The sequence below is a fragment of the Tamandua tetradactyla genome, chromosome 7, assembly GCF_023851605.1.
Source record: "Tamandua tetradactyla isolate mTamTet1 chromosome 7, mTamTet1.pri, whole genome shotgun sequence".
Taxonomy (NCBI): Eukaryota; Metazoa; Chordata; class Mammalia; order Pilosa; family Myrmecophagidae; genus Tamandua; species Tamandua tetradactyla.
In genome coordinates, this window is record NC_135333.1 from 58,251,370 (window position 1) to 58,265,810 (window position 14,441).

Below are 14,441 nucleotides of genomic sequence, written 5' to 3' on the forward strand. Positions count from 1 at the left end.
AACATATTTCAGAGTTTGACATGGGCTACAATTTCCCAATTTTAGGTTTTTATTAAAATACTTGAGAGTAAGAGATATCAGTTTAATGATTCAGCATTAATATTCATTTGTTAAGTCCTTTCTTCTATGTATCATTCCACCATCACCTTTGATCTTTCCATACCTCCCTTTAGGGTTGTTTTGGCTATGACAATTCTAAGTTTTTGATATTGGAAGGGTCTGTCACTAATGTGGGGTGGGGAATGGAACTGTCTGATGTTCTGGAGAGGCTGTGCTAGGTTTCAGGACTTATCTGGCCCAGGGACCCATCTGGAGGTTATAGGTTTCTGGCAAGTTACTCTAGTGCCCGGAACCCTTGTGGAACCTTATGTATTGCCCTAGGTATTCTTTAGGATTGGCTGGTTGGGGGTTGATAGGTTATTGTAGGTAGCAAGGTCTTCCTGAAGCTTGCGTAAGAGCCACCTCCAGAGTAGCCTCTTGACTCTATTTGAACTCTCTCTGCCACTGATACTTCATTAACTACATTCTTTTCCCCCATTTGGTCAGGATGGAATTGTTGATCCCACGGTGTCAGGTCTGGATTCATCCCTGGGAGTCCTCTCCCATGTCACCAGGGAGACTTTCACGCCTGGATGTCATGTCCCACGTAGGGGAAAGGGCAATGATTTCTCTTGCAGAGTGCGGCTTAGAGAGAGTGAGGTCACATCTGAGCAACCAAAGAGAGCCTCCAGAAGTAATTCTTAGGCATGCTTATAGGTAGTCTAAATTTCTCTGCTACCTACATAAGCTTCACAAGAGTAAGCCTCATGATCAAGGGCATGGCCTATTGATTTGGGGATCCCTCAAGTTTGACACAGTATCAGGGGGATTCCTTGATGGTAAGGTTTAATAATTTCTCTTGCTAATACTTTTTGGTTATCTGCTTACTATACTCTAGGATGTTTCCAGGCATTACAATAATGCATACAGGATTAAAGAATCTCTTTATAAATCTGGGCTCCCTCTGTTTCAGTTGATCAAATGAGCTATACAGATTGGTTGAATTAGATTATGCACTATAGAAAATTTCAGTTCCAAATCAAATAAACCTTTCTTCCATTTTTCTCAAAGAGTATGCGTGGTTCTAAAATATAGACACTGTCTTCCTTACCCCTGTGTTCTGAATTACTTTCATCCCAACCTGTTCAGCTTCGTTCTTATCTCTAAATATCAGGTTATATAAATAAATCAGGCTCTCAAAATCCAGAAATAATAATCACCACTCTGGACTTAATATTGTCTGCTGTAAAAGCTTACAATTTAGGCCCCTGGTTTCTTATAAGCATTTTCTAAAGGTGATCATACCATTCTTGGTTTTTTGTTTCTGTCTTATGTTGTCTCACCAAATGTCCCACATGTTTGGTATAATAGTTTTGAGTGAATGTATAATTCATCTGGTTTTTTTCTTATTAAAAATATTCTTGATTTTTTTTTTTTGGTCTTGCTTTGGTTTGTTTTATGTATCCATGCTGTATTTACTGTTTTCCAGAGAAAAGGCATTCATAATCCTCTATTGATTGTCTGTTTATTAATGGTTATCCTGAATAATTCCTTTAGAGCACTATTTCTCAAATTTTTGGTCTCAGGATCTGTTTACACTCTTACGGAGGACACTGAAGAGCTTTTGTTTATAAGTGTAATAGTTATCAGTATTTATCATATTAGAAATCAACACTGAGGAATTTAAAAACTTATTTACTAGTTCATGTAAAAATAATAATAATAAACCCATTAACATCTTTTTCTATTTTTTTATTTTTTATTTTTTAATACAAAAAACACCAAATAAACATAAACATTCCTATTTTGATCATTCCATGCTATGTATATAATCAGTAATTCACATAGTTGCATATTCATCATCATGATCATTTCTTAGAACATTTGCATTCAGAAAAAGAAATAAAAAGACAACAGAAAAAGAAATAAAATGAAAACAGAGTAAAGCAAAAATATACATATACATACCATACTCCTTACCCCTCCCTTTCATTGATCACTAACATTTCAAACTAAATTTATTTCATCATTTGTTCCCCCTATTATTTATTTATATTCCATATGTTCTACTTGTCTGTTGACAAGGTAGATAAAAGGAACATCAGACACAAGGTTTTCACAGTCACACAGTTGTACTGTGAAAGCTATATCCTTATACAATCATCATCAAGAAACATGGCTACTGGAACACAGCTCTACATTTTCAGGCGGTTCCCTCCAGCCTCTCTATGACATCTTGAATAACAAGGTGACAACTATTTAATGTGTGAGAACAACCTCCAGGATAATCTCTCGACTCTTGTTTGGAATCTCTCAGCCATTGACACTTTGTCTCATTTCACTCTTCCCCCTTTTGGTCTAGAAGGTTTTCTCAATCCCTTGATGCTGAGTCTCAGCTCATTCTTGGATTTCTGTCCCACACTGCCAGGAAGATCCACACCCCTGGTAGTCATATCCCACGTAGACAGGGGGAGGGTGGTGAGTTTGCTTACTGTGTTGGCTGGAGAGAGAGGCCACTTCTGAGCAACAAAAGAGATTCTCTTGGGAGTGACTCTTAGGCTTAATTTTAGGTAGGCTTGGCCTATCCCCTGTGGGGTTAAGCTTCATATGAACAAACCCAAAGACTGGGGGCTCAGCCTATAGCTTTGGTTGTCCACACTGCTTGTGAGAATATCAAGAATTCAACTTGGGGAGGTTGAATTTTCCCCCGTTCTCACCATTCCCCGAAGGGGACTTTGCAAATACTTTTCCACTCACTGATCAAATCACTCTGGGATTCATCAGGGCATCACCTGGACAAACCAACAAAATCTCATGTCCTATACAAAGTTCCATGTACTTAAGGTGTTCAATCAACTATCCACATAAGTTATATTAGGAGATGCACTAGTCAAACAAAGTATAGATTTGTACCAAAGAAACATTTTTTGCTTTAGTCTCACACATTAGTTGAAATTTTAAAATATTAAGTACCATCTGTTTTCAGCACACTGCAGTAATGACACTCTTTTGTTCTTCCTCATGCAAAAACATTTTTTAAATTTGTACATTTAGTCACTATCATTATACACTCAAGGCATTCCTAGATTACACCATCTCAATCTTTATCGTCTATCTTTCTTTGTGACTTCATTTATGCCCCAGCCCTCCTCCCTCTATCATTCTCATATGCAGCTTCATTCAGTGTTTTAACATAATTGCATTACAGTTAGGTAATATTGTGCTGTCCATTTCTGAGTTTTTATATTCAGTCCTGTTGCACAATCTGTATCTCTTCAGCTCCAATTACCCAATATCTTACCCTATTTCTATCTCCTGATGGTCTCTGTTACCAAGGAAATATTCCAAGTTTATTCACTAATGTCAGTTCATATCAGTGAGACCATACAGTATTTGTCCTTTTGTTTCTGGCTAATCACACTCAGCATAATGTCCTTAAGGTTCATTCATGTTGTTACATACTTCATAACTTTATTCTGCCTTAGAGCTGCATAATATTCCATCTTATGTAAATGTCACAGTTGGTTTAGCCAACTATCTGTTGATGGACATTTTGGCTGTTTCCATCTCTTGGTAATTGTAAATAATGCTGCTATAAACATTGGTGTGTAAATGTCCATTTGTGTCCTTGGCCTCATGTCCTTTGAGTAGAGACAGCATATAGATGGGTCCTGTTTTTTAATCCATTCTGCCAGACTATGTCTTTTGATTGGAGAGTTTAATCCATTAGCATTCAGTGTTATTACTGCATGGGTAGTACTTTCTTCTACCCTTTTGCCTTCTGGGTTTTATGTGTCATATCTAATTTTCTTCTTTTTACCTTTACTCATAGTCTTCCTTTCTACACTCTTCTCCACACCTCTCTCTTCTGTCTTGGTATCTGTCTCTAGTGTTCCCTTTAGTATTTCTGGCAGAGCTGGTCTCTTGGTCACAAATCCTCTCGGTGATTTTTTTGTCTGAAAATGTTTTAATTTCTCCCTCATTTTTGAAGGATAGTTTTGCTGGATATAGAATTCTTGGTTAGCAGTTTTTCTCTTTTAGTATCTTAAATGTAGCATCCCACTGTCTTCTCACCTCCATGGTTTCTGCTGAGAGATCTGCGCATAGTCTTATTGGGCTTCCCTTGTATGTGATGGATTGCTTTTCTCTTGCTGCTTTCAAGATCCTCTCTTCCTCTTTGACCTCTGACATTCTGATTATTAAATGTCTTGGAGTATGTCTATTTGGATCTATTCTCTTTGGGGTACGCTGCACTTCTTGGAACTGTAATTTTAAGTCTTTCATAAGAGTTGGGAAATTTTCAGTGATAATTTCCTCCATTAGTTTTTCTCCTCCTTTTCCATCCTCTTCTCCTTCTGGGACACCCACAGCACGTATATTCGTGCGCTTCATATTTTCTTTCAATTCTCTGAGTCCCTGCTCATATTTTTCCATTTTTTTCCTTATAGTTTCTGTTTCTTGTCGGATTTCAGATGTTCTGTCCTCCAGTTCAGAAATCCTACGTTCTCTCTCTCGAAATCTATCATTGTAGGTTTCCATTGTTTTTTTCATCCCTTCTACTATGTCTTTCATTCCTGTAAGTTCTGTGATTTGTTTTTTCAGACTTTCAGTTTTCTCTTTTTGTTCTTTCCTTGCCTTCTTTATATCCTCCCTCAATTCATTGATTTGGTTTTTGATGAGGTTTTCCATGTCTGTTCGTACATTCTGAATTAATTGTTTCAGCTCCTGTATGTCATTTGAATTGTTGGTTTGTTCCTTTGACTGAGCCATATCTTCAATTTTCCTAGTGTGATTTGTTATTTTTTGCTGGTGTCTAGGCATTTAATTACCTTAATTAGTTTATTCTGGAGATTGCTTTCACTTCTTTTACCTAGGGTTTTCTTGCTGGATGAATTTGTTGTCTATCTGTTCTTTGACATTCCGTTCAGCTTTATCTGGACCTTTAGGTTAAGTTTTGTTTAACAGAGGAGAATTTTTCAGTTCTTGTTTTCTTGTTTCTTGCCCTGCTTGTGTGGTGCCTTTCCCCCCCACACACTTAGAGGGTCTACTTAGCTATTATAGACCTCAGCCAGATTTTCCCAGACCAAACTGGCCTCCTATCAGGAGGAAAGAGTCACCTGCGTCAGTTTTCCCTGAGGGTGAGAGACTTTCCTGTGAAGTCTCTGGACTCTGTTTTTCTTATCCTGCCCAGTATGTGGCGCTTGTCTGACTGCAGGTCCCACCAGCATAAGATGATGCAGTACCTTTAACTTTGGCAGACTCTCCCTGCTGGGGGTGTGGTGGAGACACAGGAGAGGTTGGCTGTTTTTAATGGCTTCAAATGACCAAGCCCTGGTGTCTGAATTCCTTGATGGAGGTATTCTACCTGGGTGGAGCTTCACCCCTCCTCTAGGGAAGGCACAGGCTCCAGATAAACCCCCAAAAGAGCTCACTTCTGCCTATGCCTGGGGCAGTTGCAGCCTGAAAAGTCCTGCTGCTTTATCCAGAGGCAATCAAGCCTTTGTAGATACACAGCCACGAAAACCTCTGTTTCCTTCTTTTTTCTTTCCCCCTTTTTCTGTCAGTCCTTCCCTGTTGGAGCTGGGGCAAAAATGAGCAACCTCCACTTTGATCAGGTTCACCTAAGCTGGGGGCCTATTTTTAGTAGTCAGAATTTGTTAATTATTTCCACAATTGGTGTTTGATTGTGCCCAGTCCCTGCTGCGGGTGAAGTCCTTTCCTTTCCCCTCTGGGAAGTGGCCTGTGGGGGAGTGGTGCTGGCCGCCACAGCTTTCGGAACTCACAACCCTGGGTGGTGCTCGCAGCTGGTCCAGCTGGTCCAGACTGGGATATGATGTGTCTGGTCACTGATGTGGCCCCAGTAGCTGTTCTGTACTGTTTCTGGTTATTTAGTAGTTTTTCTGAAGGACGAACTAAAATGCACACGTTGTTAAGCTGCCATCTTGTCCCAAACAATGGGAATTTATTGGCTCTTGGATTTGGGGCTAGAAGTCCAAATCAGAATATCAGGATGATGATTTCTTCCCAAAGACTGGCTTTCTGGGGCTGGCTGGCTGCCTGTCTTTGTTTCTTTGCTCCTCTTTCACATGGAATGCATGTGGTGGCCTCTCCTGGCCTCCCTTTTCTTCCAGGATCCATTGGCTTTCAGCTTTTTGCTTTTTGTAGCTTTTTCTCTGTGTGAATTTCATTCTACTTATAAAGGACTCCAGTAATAGGACTAAGGCCTGTCCTGATTCAACTACACCTTAACTGGATGACTTGTAAGCTCATCCACAAGTCCTGTTTACAAAGGATTCCCAATCACAGGAATGAATTAGGTTTAGGGACATATTTTTCTGGGACATATAGCTCCAAACCACTCTATATTCCAAAACAGAAACGTTTGTGAAAAGGACATCATTGTTTTACATTTTTTGTAAATCTCTCCATTATCTGGCTAAATAAGATAGTTTGTTTCTCATATCTACATTCTACATTTAATCTATTGCAGTATATTGTTTGATGAAAGTATATGAACAAAATCAAGTCTCGTATTTGTAGTCAGAAATGAGAGGAGTATTATAATAGTCTTTTCAGATTATTTTGGATAATCTCTGATCCACAGCAAAGCATCACTGGTAGTTTTTTAAAAGAGTAATCGCAGTGTGAAATCTCAAACCATATCAGGGAACTTTTCGTATTCTGTTACTTTAAAATCCATAGATTTAGCTTGTTCTCTGATTCATCTTTTATTCCCTGTAAGATTTTAAAATATCATTCATTGGTCATTTGGAAAATAAAGTCTGAATAATGAAAGTTTGTCAGGTCTTTCAAGTAAAAAAAATGGTGTTCTATGAAAAAAAGAAGGCTAGTTCAGCTTACAAATCAGTTACACAGAAGCTTTTCCTTGAGATGGTAGTGCTTTATGTGTACTTCCCATGTCATTACTCAGAGTATTAAGAAAAGGGGTATTCAAGGGTATGTAGATTAAATAAAGTTAATTTTTAATGCTTCATCAAGGACATTCTTAAGAGAAAGTGGCTTTAAAATACAAACAAAAGCAAGCCATGAGTACCTGGTACTAAATGATATGACAACTAGTACAATTGAGAATTCGTTTTATCCACCCTGGATTGTTTTGCACCATTAGTGTAAATGACAGCATAGTTTAAAAAAAAACAAAAATAAGAAAACTAGTGTTATTGTGAACATAGGACCCACAGGTGTCCATAGACCAGTTTGAGAACTGTTGCTCTCGGGTTTCATCCATAAATTTCTAGAAAATATTATTACATGTGTATGTATTGCATGTCAATTACTAAAAGAATGTTTAATGACAGACTTAAAAAATACTTATTTTAAAAAAGCGGTGGCACTTTCTTGGCTTTGAATATACTTATGCTTTCCCTGTAGGAATGTATCCTATCAGGCATAATGTCAGTGAATGGAAAGAAAGTTCTTCACATGGATCGAAACCCATATTATGGAGGAGAAAGTGCCTCTATAACACCCCTGGAAGATGTAAGTATTAGTAAAGTATTAGAAATTTAGAAAAAATTAATATGCTCTTCATATTATGTTTTCTGCACTTGTAGAACTTGGGCTCATGATGCATTTCAAAAGTGTGTTTTACAGTGGCTCAGTGGTAGAATTCTCACCTGCCATGTGGGAAACCCAGGTTCAATTCCCAGCCCATGCACTTCCCAGAAAGTAAGCAAACAAGCAAAACAAACAAGCAAAAATTCAACAAATGTTGATGTAGTAACAGGATACTCACGTGGAAAAATAATGAAATGTGACCCTACCATATAGCATACAAAAAAAAATTTTTTTTATTTGATTCAAAATGAAATGCCCATGTCACCTCATATAGTGGTGTTTAATTATAATAAGAAAACCATTACTCATCAAAAAATAGCAGCATATCATGATGATAAATTTTGTTACATGCTGGTTGTTTTTTTGTTTTGGTTTTAGTTATACAAAAGATTTAAATTACCAGGAGCACCACCAGCGTCAATGGGGAGAGGAAGAGACTGGAATGTTGACTTAATTCCCAAGTTCCTTATGGCTTGTGGTGAGGAATTCTAACTTAAATTTATGACTGTACATTATATCCGATTTAAAAGTAGAAACTAACTCTTGACAAGATCCCAGGTAGGCTGAAATGCATTTTGTTGAATGGCAACAATATGGTGAGTTGTGTGGCCCATTAGAAGCATCAGAAGTCGGTAAGTTGAGGGGAGGGAAGAGGGTAGGACTTATTAGTAATTGGTTCTGGATGTATAAAATTGTGTATTTGGCACAATGCATACCAGAATTGTAAGCTTTTTTAACAGATTCTCTGTCAATACTTTGGCAACAATCTTAGACAACTGAGCCTTGAGAAATAGCCATATTAAAGTTTTTTTAGCTTATAGGTTTTTTAAAATTATTTTTTCTCATATTTTTAATGAGATGAGCTAAGTATCTTTTAAAACTGCTGTTCTATTAATACCTATTTCTGAAATGACTTTGAAAAATAAATCTTTGGTTATAAGTCTGTCTCTGTCACATGAAATAAAGTATAAGCCCTGTTTTTGTTTTTTGAGTTTATATTCCATAGTTGTTTTTTTTTTAGTGAAATATATTTTATTGATCTTTTCCTTTATACTTAGAGCCTTCTGTGTATTGTTAAGGGTATTCCATAGTTTTAATGGAAAGAAATCTTGTTTGAGTTTTCTTTGAAATTCAAAGAAATTTAAATTTAGTTCCTAATGGAACTTTTCTTGAGGTAAATATTAGATGCATAATTTTGATTATATAATATACTTATTTTATTAAAACTAGAAAACAGGTAAATAGAAAGGAAATAAAATTTAACAAAATCTCACCCTCTATAGATTTAATTACAATTTAACGTTTTGAGAAAAACCTGCTAGCATATGTATAATATATATTTGTACACATTTTTTTTTTTCCTCCCCAGTTAACAAGATGTGACCATTGTGGGTGTTTCTGTGGGTGAGTGGGGAGGTGATACTAGTGGTAGTGCTAAACTTTGTATACTGCTAATTGTGTATTGTGGGGATAAAAGCAGTGATTTTTTTTTTTTTTTTTGAAAATCAATGTTTTTTTTTCTTTTTTCTTCTTATTTTTGAAATACCAAAAAAGCATCAAACGCAAACATTCATAACTTTTGATCATTCCATTCTACATATATAATCAGTAATTCACAATATCATCACATAGTTGCATATTCATCATCATGATCATTTCTTGGAACATTTGCATCTACTCAGAAAAAGAAATAAAGAGAAAACAAAAAAATTCATACATACCATACACCCCACCTCTCCCCCTCACCAATCACCAGCATTTCACTCTAAATTTATTTTACCATTTGTTTCCCCTATTATTCATCTTTATTCCATATGTTTTACTTGTCTGTTGATAAGGTAGATAAAAGGAGCATCAGACACATTATGAAAGCTATATCATTATACCATCATCTTCAAGAAACATGGCTTCTGGAACACAGCTCCACATTTTCAGGCAGTTCCCTCCAGCCTCTCCACCACATCTTGACTAACAAGGTGATATCTATTTAATGCATAAGAATAACCTCCAGGATAACCTCTCGACTCTGTTTGCAATCTCTCAGCCATTGACACTATTTTGTCTCATTTCACTCATCCCCCTTTTGGTCGAGAAGGTTTTCTCAATCCCCTGATGCTGAGTCTCAGCTCATTCTGGGAGTTAATGTTTTTTTTTTTTTTTAATATTGAAATTTTTGCTAGTACTTCTCACATTTCACTAAACATCTTTTGTTGGCATTCTATAAATGCTGCTAATATTGTCCTAATACTTTCTTCTTGTGGGGAGAGTTTATATATCTTTTTGACTTTCGTAATATTTGTTATTTCAGGAAGATTTTTTAGAGAAATATGATGGTTGTCTACCTGAGATAATAGCTATTCTTGATTTATTTGTTTTTCTCCCTCTTCAACATAAACAATTAGAATTGAGGTGTCATTTGCTGATATACCAATTTTTTTTAAAGCCTCAGAAGTATTGTTGTTTGGGGAAAGGTTGAAAATAATTTCAGTAGATAGAGGTTCTTGTCTTCATTTTTCCAGGTTTTAGAGATGACCTGTTTTGTTTGCTGCCTCAAGTATCTGGAATGGATGACAATCACCGTAGGATTAATTAATGAGCCATCAGTGGTGCCTTTCATGGCCTTTTTCTTTAAGTCTCTAGCATTTTTTACATCTTTAAATAAGAGAAGGCTTACTCTACATTCGGGAAATAGGTCCAGCTGATGTGTTAACTGCATTTCATAGATAAGTAGGATCCATCAGGTCATTGGTGCATCTGGCAGCAATGATTTTCTTAAAGCTCTTGCTTATATTGCTGAATTTACTTTTGCTAGTAGACAGTGCCAACCTTGAAATTGTTTTAGTTTCTTTTTTTTTGATATATATTTTTATTGAGACATCTTCACATGCATACATTCTATACATGGTGTTAGAATCAGTGGCTCACATTATCATCGTGTAGCTATGTATTCATTACCATGATTATTTTTTAGAACATTTGCATCACTCCAGGAAAAGAAAAAACTCATAAGTACCATACACCTTATCCCTCCCTCTCATTGAAATACTCACTAGTATTTCTATCTACCCAATTTATTTTACCCTTTGTCCCGCCTATTACTTTTTTATTTCTTGTTCCATATTTTTTTACTCATCTGTCCATACCTTGGATGTAAGGAGCATCAGACATAAGGTTTTCACAATCACAGAGTCACATTGTAAATACTATATTTTTATACAATCATCTTCATGTTTTACACAGCTCAGCCATTTCAGGTACTTCCCTCCACCTAGGCTAACACACCATAAACTAAAAAGGGGTATCTATGTAATGCATAAGAATAACCTCCAGGATTACCTCTTGATTCTGTTTGAAATCTCTCAGTTGCTGAAACATTTTGTCTGATTTTTCTCTTCCACCTTTTGGTCAAGAAGGCTTTCTCAATCCCTTGATGCCAGGTCCCAGCTCATGCCGTGATTTTTGTCCCATGTTACCAGGGTGACTTGCATCGCTGGGAGTCATGTCCCATCTAGGAGGAAGGGCAATGAGTTCATTTTCTCAATTGACTTAGGGAGAACGGCCACATCTGAGCAACAAAAGAGATTCTCTGGGGGTGACTCTTGCACCAGATTTTAAGTAAGCTTAGCCTATCTGTTGGAGGATAAGTTTCATACGGGCAAACCTCAAGATTGAGGGCTCAGCCTATTGATTTGGTTGTCTCCACTGCTTGCAAGAGTATCAGAAATTCTCCAAATGGGAAGTTGATATTTCCTCCTTTCTCCCCAGTTGCCCAAGGGAACTTTGCAAATACCTCTTTATTCACTGCCCAAATTACTCTGATATTTTTAATGGGGCATCACACTAACCTGGACAAACCTACAAAATCTCATGCCCTGTTCAAGATTCCGTGTACTTATGATGTTCAACTAAACTGACCATACAAGTTAAATTAGGAAATGCACTATCCAAAATATAAATTTTGCACCCAAAAAACATTTCCTTTTACTCTCACTCAGAAGTTGAAATTTTAAAATATGGATAATAACATCTTTTACCCTGTATTCCCACACCTCACTATGCCACCATCTTATATAGTGAGAGTTTTATTTCTTCCTTTCCAATTTGGATGCCTTTTATTTCTTTTTCTTGTCTAAATGCTCTGGCTAGAACTTTCAACACAATGTTGAATAACAGTGGTGACCGTGTACATTCTTGTCTTGTCCCTGATCTTAGAGGGAAAGCTTTCAGTCCATCCCCACGAGGATGATATTAGCTTTGGTTTATTCATATATTCCCCTTATGTTTGAAAGTTCCCTTCTATTCCTATCCTTTGAAGTATTCTTATAAAGAAAGAATGTTGAATTTTGTCAAATGCCTTTTCTGTATCAATCGAGATGATCATGGGGTTTTTCTGATTTGATTTGATGTGGTGTAGTACATTAACTGATTTTCTTTCACTGAACCATCCTTGCATATTTAGAATAAATCCCACTTCATCATGGTGTATAATTCTTTTAATGTGCTGCTGGATTCAATTTGCTATAATTTTGTTGAGGATTTTTGCATCTATATTCATTAAAGAGATTGGTCTGTAATTTTCTTGTAGTATCTTTGTCTGGCTTTGGTATAGGGTGATGTTGGCTTCATAGAATGAGTAGTTAGCTTTCCCTCTTCTTCACTTTTTTTTTGAAGAGTTTGAGCAGGATTGGTACTATTTCTTTCATAAGTGTTTGGTAGAATTCACATGTGAAGCCATCTGGCCCTGGGCTTTTCTTTTTTGGGAATTTTCTTGAGGACTGATTCAATCTGTTTATTTGTGATTGGTTTGTTGAGGTCATCTGTTTCTTCTCAAGTCAGTGTTGGTTGTTCATGCCTTTCTAGGAGGTTGTCCTTTTCATCTGTGGTGTCTATTAGCATATAGTTGCTCATAGTATCCTCTTGTTACTTCCTTTATTTCTATGGGGTCAGTGATTATATCTCCTCTTTCATTTCTGATTTTATTTATTTTCATCCTCTCTCTTTTTCTTTTTGTCAGCCTAGCTAAGGGTTGTTTTCATGTTCTCAATTTCATTTATTTCTGCTGTAATCTTTATTATTTCTTTCCTTTGCTTTGGGGTTAGTTTGCTGTTCTTTCTCTCGTTCTTCCCAGTGTATAGTTAGTTCCTCGAGTTCTGTACTTGCTTTTTTAATATTGGTATTGAAGGCAATAATTTTTCCTTTGCTGCATCCCCTAAACTTTTTTTTAACTTTTTTTTATTGTATAGTATAACATATATACAAAGCAAAGAAATTAAAAAGCAACAGTTTTCAAAGCACTCTTCAACAGGTAGTTACAGGACAGATTGCAGTTTGTCCTGGGCTACCATACCATCCTCTCAGATTTTTCCTTCTAGCTCTCTAGAGTATAGGAGGCTAGAAGGAATAAATTTTTTTTTTTTTACCACAGTTGACTTTTTTTTTCCTTTCTTGTGAAAAATAATATATATACAAAAAAGCAATAAATTTCAAAGCACAACATAACAATTAGTTGTAGAACAGATTTCAGAGTTTGGTATGGGTTACAATTCCACAGTTTTAGGTTTTTACTTCTAACTGCTCTAAGATACTAGAGACTAAAAGAAATAACAGTTTAATGATTCAGCAATCATATTTGTTCTACCTTCTCTGTTTAATTCCACCATCACCTTTGATCTTTCTATCCCACTCTTTAGAGGTATTTGGGCTATACCCATTATTCTTTTTCATATTGGAAGAACTGTCAATAATAAGAAGTAGGGTGATGGAACTAGGTGATGTTCCGGAAAGTCTGGGCCCTCTAGGTTTCAGGACTTACCTGGTCCAGGGACCCATTTGGAGGTTGTAGTTTTCTGGAAAGTTTCCTAGTACATGGAATCTTTGTAAAATCTTATCCTCCTTTTCGTTTTTATTTTTATTTTATCAGAAGGTTAAATATGGATTTTTAAAATATCTTTCTTCATGAGAGGAATAAATGATTTCCTGATATTTATTGAGTTTTATGTTCTTTAGTGATTTGGCCATCCTGAGCTTTCCATGTTTTTCTGTTGAGGTTTTCTGCTTTTTCTTAATGATTTAAAAGAGCTCTTTTTATATTAAGGCAACTAACCCTTTTCACATATCAGAAATATCTTTTCCAATTTTTTATTTGCCTTACAGCTTTTGTATTTTTTTTTAATACAGAGGCATTTAATTTTCATGTAGTCATATTGGTTTATCTTTTTATTTTATTATTTTTTAAATTTCAGGTCATTATGCTTAGAAATTTTCTCCCCACCTCAGGGTTGCAGAAATGCTAAATTAGCTTCTAGTGGTTTTATAGTTTTAATTTTTTTCACCATATAAATAAATTCACCTGTTTTCTGATATAAATAAATTAATCTAATTTTCCTATTGATTGAGGAATAGAGGTTCAAAATAGTGCTTTCAGAATGGTTCAGTTGGGCAGTGTGATGGGTGCCTCGTGGCAAAATTCTCACCTGCTATGCTGGAGACCTGGGTTCGATTTCTCGTGTCTGCCCATGCAAAGAAAGGGCTCATTTTAACCCTCAAAAACCATTTATCTTTCCTGTTTTGATTTGAACTTTTATCATGTATTAAGTTCATATATATTGATCTCTGCATTTTTTCCCACTGTTTTTCTATTTCTGTACCAGCATCAGTTATTATAATGTACAATATATTCTAATGTCTGTCTGGATAAAACTTTCCTCATTACTTTGTTTGGTCATTAAAAAAAGACAAATTATTTTTGCCTGTCCTAGTATGTTCATCCTTTCAAACAAGCTTTAAATAATTTTGTTGGGTTCCTTAAACAAATTTTCTTCTTT

General features: G+C 36.1%; 1 protein-coding gene and 1 pseudogene across 1 annotated transcript in view; one reads left to right on the top strand and one right to left on the bottom strand.

Annotated features, from left to right (window-relative positions):
• Positions 1-14,441, top strand: part of GDI2 (GDP dissociation inhibitor 2) — a 61,406-nt gene that overhangs the window by 18,673 nt on the left and 28,292 nt on the right. The window contains exons 2-3 of the mRNA XM_077169520.1: positions 7,432-7,539; positions 7,996-8,095. Of these exons, the coding sequence (XP_077025635.1) occupies positions 7,432-7,539; positions 7,996-8,095 (208 nt within the window). The remainder of the gene's footprint in view (positions 1-7,431; positions 7,540-7,995; positions 8,096-14,441) is intronic.
• Positions 9,804-10,345, bottom strand: LOC143689683 (EKC/KEOPS complex subunit TPRKB pseudogene; annotated as a pseudogene).